At 39.8% G+C, this 11,972-nt stretch overlaps 2 protein-coding genes across 2 annotated transcripts; both read left to right on the top strand.

Annotated features, from left to right (window-relative positions):
• Positions 1–1,094: 1,094 nt before the first annotated feature.
• Positions 1,095–2,033, top strand: LOC122124180 (olfactory receptor 6C2-like). The gene has a single exon (XM_042698885.1). It carries the CDS (start codon positions 1,095–1,097, stop codon positions 2,031–2,033), a length of 939 nt encoding a protein of 312 aa, XP_042554819.1.
• Positions 2,034–10,952: 8,919 nt separating this feature from the next.
• On the top strand, positions 10,953–11,891 carry LOC122124181 (olfactory receptor 6C2-like). Its single transcript, XM_042698886.1, has one exon. The coding sequence runs from the start codon at positions 10,953–10,955 to the stop codon at positions 11,889–11,891; it is 939 nt and encodes a 312-aa protein (XP_042554820.1).
• Positions 11,892–11,972: the final 81 nt, after the last annotated feature.

Below are 11,972 nucleotides of genomic sequence, written 5' to 3'. Positions count from 1 at the left end.
TTTTTAAAAAAATTGCCCAGGGAACCTGAATAGGAAAAGATGAACTGCTATGATTAGCTGCCAGTATAACTAAGGGCAGTTCTCAAGAAACACACATGTAAGTTTATATTCCCACTATAATCTGTGTTACTATGTCACTGGAATGCACAGAAAAGAAATATTATCTGCCACTTGTGGTGGCCCAAAAGCTCTTTCCAGGAGCAACTTGTTCACAGTGGTATCTCCACCCTTGATACTATGCTCTTCAAATAATAAGTGCTCATTAAACAACTATTGACATGAGTAGATGTTGGTTATTTACTTAACAGTGAAAACAAACTTTGACTTTCAAATGCCAGATATATACTTTGAGTAAAAACAGAAGTTATCTTTAAAAAATCTAAGCAATTATTCTTATACAGCTTTTCTATAAAACTCTTGAGCCATACTTAAAATTGCTCATTTAACAATTAACTTCACCTAAGCTTACTGGTATCCTTGTGAGAGTAAATTCAGCATATTTCTCTTACAAGATGGATATCTGAGAGCAATTACTTGAGAAATAAATTGTATGTTTTGTCATGAAGTCTTGGTCAGTCATGAGGCTTGAGCTCAGAGCCTGGGCAGTGTCCCTGAGCTCTTTTACTCAAGACTAGTGCTCTACTACTTTGAGCCACAGTGCCATATCCAGTGTTAATCAGAGATAAGAGTCTCATAAGGACTTTTCTACCTGGGCTGACTTGGAACCGCTATCCTCAGATCTCAGCCACCTGAAAAGCTAAGATTACAGGCATGAGCCACCAGCACCCAGCTTACATGAGATACTTTTTAAACATCTCCTAGTAGGACATTGATTGCAAAGCTATGTTAACAAACTAATCAAGTAAAAGATTAAATGTGTGTAAGCTGGCCAATTGGGATATCTTCATTCTGATTACATTACCAGATTTTTATGGCTCTCTCTATCTCTCTGTCTCTCTGTGTGTGTCCCTCTGTCTCTCTCTGTCTCTCTCTGCCCCTCTCTCTCTCTCTCTCTTTCTCTCTCTCTCTCTCTCTCTCTCGCTCTCTCTCTCTCTCTCTAGGTTCAATCACTTGTCACTTGGCACAAGGTAGTGATGAGAAATCATACAGCAATAACAACATTCATCCTGCTGGGATTAACAGATGACCCCAAACTACAACTTGTACTTTGCTTATTTTTGTTTCTTACCTACATGTTAAGTGTGACTGGAAACCTCATCATTATCACCCTCACGCTTGTGGATTCCCGTCTTAAAACTCCCATGTATTTTTTCCTCCGGAATTTCTCTTTCTTAGAAATCTCATTCACCACAGCCTGTATTCCCAGATTCCTGTATAGTATGACAACAGGAGATAATATTATTACTTATAATGCTTGTGCCACCCAATTGTTTTTTATTGTCCTCTTTGCAGCAACAGAATTCTTTCTCCTGGCTGCCATGTCTTATGACCGTTATGTGGCCATTTGCAAACCTTTGCATTATACAACCATCATGAACAACCATGTTTGCACTATACTCGTTCTCTGCTGCTGGGGTGCTGGCTTGCTGATCATTCTGCCACCTCTTGGTGTAGGCCTCCAGCTGGAATTCTGTGACTCAAATGTGATTGATCATTTTGGCTGCGATACCTCTCCTATTCTGCAGATAACCTGCTCAGACACAGTGTTCATTGAGAAGATTATCTTGAGTTTTGCCATATTGACACTCATTGTTACTCTAGTATGTGTGGTCCTGTCCTACATATATATTGTCAAGACGATCCTAAAGCTCCCTTCTGCTCAACAAAGGAAAAAGGCCTTTTCTACCTGCTCTTCCCACATGATCGTGGTTTCCATCACTTATGGCAGCTGTATCTTTATCTACATCAAACCCTCAGCAAAGGAGGGTGTGGCCATTAATAAGGTAGTGTCTGTACTCACAACCTCTGTTGCCCCTTTGCTCAACCCTTTCATTTACACACTTCGAAACAAACAAGTGAAAGAAGCCTTCAAAGACACAGTAAAACGGATTGTGTTTCTCACAAAGAAGTAAGAACCTGTTGCTGCATCAAACGGAATTGAACTATGAGCAACCGTGAGCAATAGTCATGAACTTCACATATATAAGATCTCTTCCTATTGAACAGTTTCATCAATATACTATTACCCCAGGGGTGGTTTTCTTTTTTTTTGTTCTTATCATCTAAAACAAGACCAGTCAACTTATTTCACTTTCTTTATAAACTTAACTTAGAATGATTTTTTTTCAATTATAGTATGCACCACAGATTAGATTTCCCAAATCCCTAATGTTAAAAAGAGAACATACAAGTAAACAAACGTACTTCTTGCCATATGTACAGTCAGACTCTAAATACTCAGGGACTGTCCCTCACTTTGGGAGAAGACTTTCATATTGAGCCCAAATTGTTGAAGAGTAATTAAAGATTCTTCACTGAAACTTGAAAAACAATGTAAAGCAAAATGCAGCACTCCAGAGCTCTTTCTTGTTTTGTTTTGTGTTTGTTTTCACTTTAAATTTTTTATTTTATTTTATTTAAGTAGTTGTACAAAGAGGTTTCAATTCAACATATCAATTTATGAGTAAAATGCATCTTGGTCAACGTCATCCCTCATCATCTTTCCTATCCTTCCCAGCCTCCCACACCCTCAACCTTCCTAGCTCCAGTTTCTTGTTTGTTTGTTTGTTTGTTTGTTGGATCCGGTTGTGGGGCCTGAACTCTGGGCCTGGGCACTGTCCCTCAGCTCTTCACAAAGGCTAGCACTCTACCACTTGAGCCACAGCGCCACTTCCGGCTTTTTTCTTTTTGTTTATGTGGTACTGAGGAATCGAATCCAGGGCCTCATGCATGAAGGCAAGCGCTCTACCACTGAGCCACCTTCCCAGCCCCTCCAGTTTTATATATAGTTTTAAAATGTACATTTTTTTCAGAAATATGTAAAAGGTGCTAATGGTGAAATTTCAAAATCCATAAGAATGATCACTCTTCCTTTTAAACTAATATCCAAAAAGCATTTCCACTGGACTTTCCAGAAATTATCTGGGATTATTACCTGAGATTATTGTATCTTGAAATAGGATATGACTACAATAAAGAAAGAACAAGGCTCCCAGCATTCAATGTCTTCTACCATCACTGCCTGTAATCATAGCTACTCAGGAGGCTGAAATCTGAGGATTGTGGTTCCAAGTCAGCCTGGACCGGAACATCTGTGAGACTCTTATCTCTAATAACCACCAAAAGCTGGAAGAAGAGGTATGGTTCAAATGGCAGAGTGCTAGCTTTGAGCAAAAAAGCTAAAGGACTGTGCCTACGCCCTGAGTTCAAGCCCCACTACCAGCACCAAAGAACAGTATATATATATATATATATATATATATATATATATATATGCACACATATATGTGTGTGTGCATATATATTGCCTTTTATGTTCAAGTCATCATTATCAGCTTCATCATGATAATGGAAGATATTATTAATAAAAGGAAATGGGCGCACATAAGGTATGTGTGGCTCAAACTCTGTATTATCTTCCCAATTTCTCTGTAATCTAAAGCTATTCTTTAAAAGAAATTTCAAGGGTCTATACAAAATAAATACCATCCTCCAGTTAAATAATAATGACTTTCTTTATGCTGATAAAGACTCCTCACTCTCTAAATGATAGACTTGAAAGAAAATTTAGAGATCCCTTCTGCTGACCAGCCAATCCCAAAATGACATTTGGCCCAGTACTCCTACTCAGATGCTTTCCTCCTTATACTGCTGATGACTTGTGTTTGTTGCTCCCATTGCAATTGCTCTCCAGTCTCTCTGGAGTGCCTTCTTCTAAATATCTATTTTGCTTTTGTTCTTGGAGATGGCAACAAAGAATCTTTATTAGTCCCCAATATCAAGATACCCTCCTCAGGAAACACATTGTTTATTAGCACAATTGATCCCAAAATGGCCATTCTTTAGACAGAAAAGCTACTTAGAATATTTTTTTGTGCTTTCTCTTTTTTTTTTATTGTGAAAATACTGTACAGAGGGGTTACAATTACATGGGCAAGATAATGAGTACTCCTCCTTTGTTTCCCCTTCCCATCCCTTCCCATCCTCCCCCTACCCCTCCACCTAATTCTCCCCGCTCCCCCTCCCCCCCCCCCACCAAAGTTGTAAAGTTCGTTTGGACATGACAACTTGTACTTCTCATTGTTGCAATGGGTCCACCTGTATCCCTATTTAAACGATTTGTTTTTCCCCTTCCCCTCCACAAATTATACCGACATCAAATACAGTGAAAGCAGGGGTTATACTATGGGGGAGGGGCATACAAAGCAACAAAGAAATCATCTTATAAATGTGCTAGAAACAATCGCATGAAAGAAAAAAAAACATTTGAATACATATCTTAGGGTTCATTTCCCTAACATCACCTTATCTGACCTTTTCTGCTTGACTCAGACATATACTAGATATTGCAAATAAGGGAAACTATGGGACCTATGTTTCTTTGGGCCTGGCTTGCTTCACTTAATATAATTTTTTCCAAGTCTTTCCATTTCCTAACAAATGGGGCAATGTCATTCTTTCTGATGGAGGCATAGAATTCCATAGTGTATATATACCACATTTTCTTGATCCATTCATCTACTGAGGAGCATCTGGGTTCTGGGAAGATGGAGGAGGAGAAGCTGGAGGTTAAACAAGCTCTCGCATAGAAAGCAGTTTTAGTGATCCAGTGACCAGTCCTAAGCCAGAGAATCACACCAAGTGTGCCATCACAGAACAGAGAGTTAGGCCAGAGCTACTTTGAATATTTTAAAGCCTCCCCAACTGAGCTGGGAAGGTGACTCAGTGGTAGAGCGCTTGCCTTGCAAGCATGAGGCCCTGGATTCGATTCCTCAGCACTGGGTCTTCAGTCCTATTCCATTGGTCCTCAAGTCTGTTCTTGTGCCAGTACCAAGCTGTTTTGATTACTATGGCTTTGTAGTAGAGTTTGAAATTTGGAATTGATATTCCTCCAGCACTGTTCTTTCTACTAAGGATTGTTTTTTGCTATTCGGGGTCTTTTTTAGGTTGCTTCTTCTATTTCATTGAAGAATGAGATTGGGATATCGCATTGAATTCGTAGATTGCCTTTGGCAGTATTGCCATCTTCATGAAGTTAATCCAATCCAGGAGCATGGGAAGTTTTCCACTTGCTTAGTTCTGCTTTAATTTCCTTTTCCAGGTTTTTAAAGTTTTTGTCATAGAGGTCCTTCACTTCTTTTATTAACTCACTCTCTCTCTCTCTCTCTCTCTCTATATATATATATATATACACATACATATACATATATATATATATATATATATATATTTCGATACGAAGGGAGGAGTGGGGTTTCGACACATGGGGAAGAATGATAGAAGAAATGACATTGACCAAGACATACTGTGCTCATAAACTGAAATGTTGAATTGAAACCCCCTTTTTGTCCCGGGCCTGAGCCTTGAACTCTGGGCCTGGGTGCTATCCTTAAGCTCCTTTTGCTCATGGCTAACCCTCTACTATTGAGCCACAACACTACTTTCCAGTTTTTTCTGTGTTAGTTGGAAATAAGAGACTGGTGGACTTTCCTGTGTGGGCTGGCTTTGAATCGTGATCCTCAGATCTCAGCCTCCTGATTAGCTAGGATTACAAGTGTGAGCCATCAGCGCCCGGTAAGGATAATTTTTTTTCTTTTTTTTTTTTATTTTATTTTATTTTTCACCTCCCTTCCCAGCCTCCCCCCTCCCCCCCACCCAATCATACTCCCCCTCCCTCCCCCACACCGACATTGTAAAGCTGGTTTTGACATGACATTTTGTACTTCTCATTGTTGCAACAGGTCCACCTGAATCCTTAAACGACTTGTTTGTCCCCATCTCCTCCACATGTTATACTGACATCAAATATAGTGAAAGCGGGGGTTACACTGTGGGGGAGGGACATCCGGTAAGGATAATTTTTAAAGTAAATAAATAAGGATTTGTTCTTTTGCTAATTTGTTACTAGAGAGATCTGAGAGTATATTAAAAAATTAATTGGAAAAAAATTAATTGGTAGGGGAAAAACAAAGGAGGAGGCAACAATGCTGGGTAAGAAATGTACTCATGGGCTGGGAAGGTGGCTCAGTGGTAGAGTGCTTGTCTTGCATGCCCGAGGCCCTGGGTTCGATTCCTCAGCACCACATAAGCAAAAAGAAAAAAGCCGGAAGTGGCGCTGTGGCTCAAGTGGTAGAGTGCTAGCCTTGAGCTGAAGAGCTGAGGGACAGCGCCCAGGCCCAGAGTTCAGGCCCCACGACCGGACCCAAAAAAAAAAAAAGGAAATAAACTCATTACCTTGCTCATGTAACTGTAACCCCTTTGTACAGTATTTTCACAATAAAAAACTTAATTAAAAAAATTAATTGAAAGAGGAAGAGTGAGTGCTCACTTTTCTAAGCACTAATGATAATGAGTCACACAAATGGGCGAAACACACTTCGGGTTATGGAGAGCTCAAAAACCGAAGCAAAAGCTATTTCTCCTGTGGTAGAAGATGTGTGACTTAATGCAAAGGCAACATGTCTGGGAATCCCTAGTGAGGCATCTTTGAAGTCCCTTGAAGAATCCCTCTGCAGTGAAAAGAAAAGGGGCAAAGAAGCCACCAGGTGCTTTCTCTTCTGGGTGTTTTGCACCTTTCCTCTTTATGATTCTGTTGTTTCATCTCCCCATTCCCACCAGCACCATACCCACTGATAGCTGTTGAATTCTTCTCCTCACAAAGTCTATTACACTAGAGGTTAATTAGCACTTTTCGTATCTAGAATCCCAAAGGGTATTGTAGTTTGGGTTTTTCTTTAATCAAATGATCACTAAATATCTGTTGAGAACCAAATAGATATAAGTTATACCATTCTTATTAATAGAGAATTTACAGGGCAACCCCGCTTCCTGTAGAGAGGTCTAGATACTGCTACTACTCCAACTAAAATGTTTGTCATCGCTTTGGTCTTAAACTCTTTCGACACTAATGTGCGCTTTTACTGGCATTAGAGCGACAAAAAATTTTCAGAGTGAGAAAGAACATACCCTTTGGTGTTCTTATAAGACTTGCTGGAGAGAAAGGACATTTGAGGAAGACTTGGGTTTTATGGGCAATGGGAACCTAGGAGATCTCTAATCACACACTTGGCAGTGATGGCAAGCACCAGTTACATGGAAAGTGTAGTGATAACATCAGAATTAACAAACTCTTTGGCAAGAGTCCCCTAAAGATCTTTGTGGTTAAGTTGCCCATGGGAGCCATAAACAGCCATCAGAATTGTGAGTATGATTTACTTACTTTCATCATGTTAGCTGTTGACCATATAGAACTCAAGTCCTTGAAAGTCACAGGGCAAAAGGCTTTGACTTACGAGTTTCAAAACCTAAAATACAATTAGCAGTGTTACTTTCATTTTTCTGATCATAGGACTTGAACTCAGGAACTGGGCACTGTTCCCAAGCTCTTTGGCTCAAAGCTAGCACTCTACCACTCTGAGCCACAGTGACACTTCTGGTGTATTCTAGTGGTTAATTGGAGATAGGAATCTCACAGGCTTTCCTACCAAGGCTTGCTTAGCAATCCTCAGATCCCAGCCTCCTAAGTAGCTAAGATTATCAGTGGCATAAGCCACTGATGCCTGGCATTGTGTTTCTTGACAAGAAACACTATAAAAACTCAAAGTCTGGTGCAGATGGATCACACTTGAATTCTTAGCAGGCAACTGAGATATAAAGATCATTGCTAAAAGCCAACCTGAATAGGAAAGCCTATGAGACTCTTATCTCCAATTAACTATCAAAAAATCTGGAAGTGGAGCTGTAGCTCAAGTAATAGAACACTAGCATTGAGAAGAAAAGTTAAGGGGCAGTACCTAGGCCCTGAATTCAAGCCCCAGTAACAACCAAAGGCGGGAAAAAAAATTAAAGGATGGCACTCTATTTTCTGAAAAGTGAAATTTGGATTTTAATAAGACTTTAGAAAAAAAAGTGTTTGGGAAAGACATTTTAAGAATAAGGCATTCCTTGTTAGGGAAAGATCTTGGAGAAATTTCTTATTCCCAATCCTAAATGTCTACCAAATGTTTAAATTTGAAGGTCTACAAGTGAGGATGATTCCCGTTCTTTCTCTCTCCCTCTCTCTCCTTCTCTCTCTCCCTCTTCCACCAGCACCCCTCCCCCACCCTCCCACCCTACATCTGTCATAGGGCTTGAGTTCAGGACCTGGGCGCTGTCCCCTGAGCTCTTTTGCTCAAGGATAACACTCTACCACTTTGAACCATACAAGAGTCTTATATATCTTATATATAAGATATAAGAGTCTCACAGACTTTCCTGTCCAGGCTGGCTTTGAATTGTGATTCCCAGATCTCAGCCTCCTGAGTCGCTAGGATTAGAGGTGTGAGCCACCAGAGCCTGGCTTGATTCCCTCTCCCTCTTTTTTTTAAACATTTTTGAATGACTTATGAAACATTTATTGAGCAGTCACTCTACACCAGGCCTTTAACTTTTCTGATACCAGATACAAGCAATAAGCATTTAACTATCTGATCTTTGCTTTGACAGACATATTTATAGGAAATACTAATTCCTATTAACAAAATTCTATTCATTACACATGAAAGAAACATACATCTCAGTATATTCACTCATTTATCTAACCAAAATTTCAGTTATTATTGTCTCAAAAATACAATTCATTTAATTATTATTTCTGTTCTGAGGACACTACTTAGTGCTCTATACTGATTAATCCTGGCTCTATCAGGAATTGCATAAACCGGAGTTCCCAACTTTAAATCTAATTACCTAGAGAGATTTTTTTAATACAGATTTTCATATTTTCATGGGTTATTCCAAACTACTTTATCCAATAGTTCTGCACAAAGGACCTGAAATTTCTATTTAATAAATTGTAAAAGCTACAAATAGGGACAAATGAGTTGATTATCTAGTAAAACAACCTTTCCTTGAATTATATTTCTTTTTTAATATATATTTTTATTGTAAAGATACTGTACAGAGGGGTTACAGTTACATGAGTAAGTTAATGAGTACATTTCCTAATGAGCATTGTTACCCCTCCTTTGTTTTTCTCCAACCATCCTTCCCATCCCCCCTTCCCAACTCCTCCCTCTCCCCGCCCCCCCATGCCTGAAGTTGTAAAGTTCGTTTTCAACATAGTGTTTTGTACATCTCATTGTTTCAATGGGTCAACCTGTATCCCTTTATTCCCTCTCTTTAATGAACAGTATCACAAGGCGTATTTGAAAACATTCTGTTAGGAAAATAACACAATAAATCAATGAGCTTTCATATGGTGTCCTACACAAGTTGCCCTAATACGTTTCAAATGAGATTGAAACTGGAATTTTAGACCCTAAATTCAAATACCTGGGATTCTATAAGTCTACCTATTTGCTCACATATGCCAAATAGACATGGTGAAAAGCAAGGGAAGGAGATTTATTACATGGCACAAGCACCATGGGAAGATAGCATTCTAGCCCTTATTCAGTCATCTTCAGGATACAGAGATGTGTTATAGGGTTAAGAGAGAAAAAAATTAAGGGTCAGGGGCAAAAGGTATGCAGAGTTAAAGAGTGCTATTCAGAGACTGTTTAGAGGTAGTCAGATACTTGTGACAGCCCAGTATCTCAGGATTGGTCAAGTGAGAACTTGTTACAATAAGAATCCTTAATGCTTGGCAGACTGGACTTGTTTCCTGACAGTTCCTTCCTGGCTTCCTGCTGCAATGTGCCTACAGGAAAGAATGGCTTGGGGCAAAAGACACAGTTAGAAAATAAAGGCAAAAATGCCAAGCTTTTATCTTACTTTTAATTAATCCATGAACTCAAGTAAAGACTCAGCACCACTCAGCCAAAACAGCTTTCCAGTACCTGTTACAAGAGTAGGACACCAATGAATGTTGATGTTTACAAACAGAATGATACAGATGAACTGGGCTTAGACCTGGCTGAGGACCTGAGCAGGCATTCTATGGAGGCCCGGGAAGCCTGAATCAGGAAGGGTAACAGACATCATTCTCCATTTGGTCCAGAGTGATCATTTCCTGAGAGATGTTACCATACCTCAGAAAGAAATTGTAATGCTCCAACCACTTATTACACACTCAAGTCAGATTTCTAGAAGTTCCTAGCACCACCGTTTCTTGGAGAGGTTTGTGTTTGAAAGTCAATGCAACACCGGGCAGAAAGCAGAATAATTTTAATTTCACAACCCGAACTCCAGGTCCCACATCAAACCAAGATGATGAGCACTTCCATAGCTATTATATTAATCAGATCACAAGCCACATGTGGTTTAGAAGTTCTTTCTATTCAGTCTCACAGATCATGTAAAATAGCTTTGTTTCTGTGGGGTTGTCAATCAAAGAATGCCTTAAACATAGAACTTAGTGCTATGAATATAGTAATTGGAATCATTAACAAGCTGGGTACCAGTGGCTCACACCTGTAATCCTAGCCACTCAAGAGGCTGAGATCTGAAAATCATGATTCAAAGCCAACCTAGGCAGACAAACCTGGGAAACTCATCTCCAAATAACCAGCAGAAAGTCAAAAGTGAGTCAAGTAGTAGAGTTCCATTTGTGAATGGGGAAAAAAAAAAAGATAAAAGACTTCAAGGCCCTGAGTTCAAGTCCCAGTACCGCCCTTCACACACAAAAAAAATCATAATAAAGTCATCTGACTTTAGTGTAAGGCTGAGTTTGTCTATAGAATTATTGGTTAACTATAACTCCAATAACACTCATTATTAACAAGAAACAAATAAAAATTTGCCATCACCAACAGTCTTACCTCACCCAGTATTAACTCTGCCGACAATTCCAATCTCCAAACAAATTTCTCTTATCTTTACATTGCAGAACAGGCCACAGTCAGGAATCAGTGATGAACAATTACACAGCAATAACTACATTCATCCTAATGGGCCTAACAGATGATTCAACTCTACAGATTCTGCTCTTTATCTTTTTGTTTCTAACCTATTTGTTGAGTGTTGTGGGCAATCTGGTCATCATCACTCTCACACTGGTGGATTCTCACCTAAAAACACCCATGTACTTTTTCCTACGGAATTTCTCCATCTTGGAAGTCACATTCACAACTGTCTGCATCCCCAGATTCCTCTACACAATGGCATCTGGTGACAATACTATTACCTACAATGCATGTGCCACTCAAATGTTCTTTGCTATCGTCCTGGGTGTAACTGAGTTCTTCCTGCTGACTGCCATGTCCTATGACCGCTATGTGGCCATCTGCAAACCCCTGCATTACACAACCATCATGAACAATAGGGTTTGCATCAGATTGCTTGTGAGTTCTTACATCATAGCCCTCATCATCGTCATCCCACCATTTGGCATGGGTCTTGAATTTGAGTTCTGCAAGTCCAATGTCATCGATCACTTTGGCTGCGATGCTGCTCCTCTCCTGAAGATCACCTGCTCTGACACAAAGCTTATAGAGCGGTATGTCTTAACCTTGGCAGTGCTGACACTGCTGTTTACATTAGCATGTGTGACTCTGTCCTACACCTACATCATCAAGACCATTCTCAGATTCCCTTCTGCCCATCAAAGGAAAAAGGCTTTTTCTACTTGTTCTTCCCATATAATTGTGGTTTCTATCACTTATGGAAGCTGCATCTTCATCTATGTGAAACCATCTGCCAAAGAAGGGGTAGCTGTTAATAAGGTGGTGTCGGTGCTCACAACTTCTGTCGCGCCAGTTATGAATCCATTCATTTACACCCTGAGGAACAAGCAAGTGGTTCAAGCTTTCAAAGGCATGATCAAACGAACTGCCTCAATCACCCAGAACTGAAGAGCAGCTGTGGAAAATGACAAAATGTGAACTAGATGCTGGTGGCTCATGCCGGTCATCCTAGTTGCTCAGGAAGCTGAG

The sequence above is a fragment of the Dipodomys spectabilis genome, unplaced genomic scaffold (genome assembly GCF_019054845.1).
Source record: "Dipodomys spectabilis isolate Male_0828 unplaced genomic scaffold, ASM1905484v1 ptg000234l, whole genome shotgun sequence".
Classification (NCBI taxonomy): Eukaryota; Metazoa; Chordata; class Mammalia; order Rodentia; family Heteromyidae; genus Dipodomys; species Dipodomys spectabilis.
The sequence above is the reverse complement of the archived record's forward strand: the minus strand, read 5'-3'. Positions and strand labels throughout refer to the sequence as shown.

What these genes read in the sequence shown, in the direction of transcription:
- LOC122124180 (XM_042698885.1), top strand. Translation starts at nt 1,095, where the DNA reads ATGAGAAATCATACAGCAATAACAACATTCATCCTGCTGGGATTAACA.
- LOC122124181 (XM_042698886.1), top strand. Translation starts at nt 10,953, where the DNA reads ATGAACAATTACACAGCAATAACTACATTCATCCTAATGGGCCTAACA.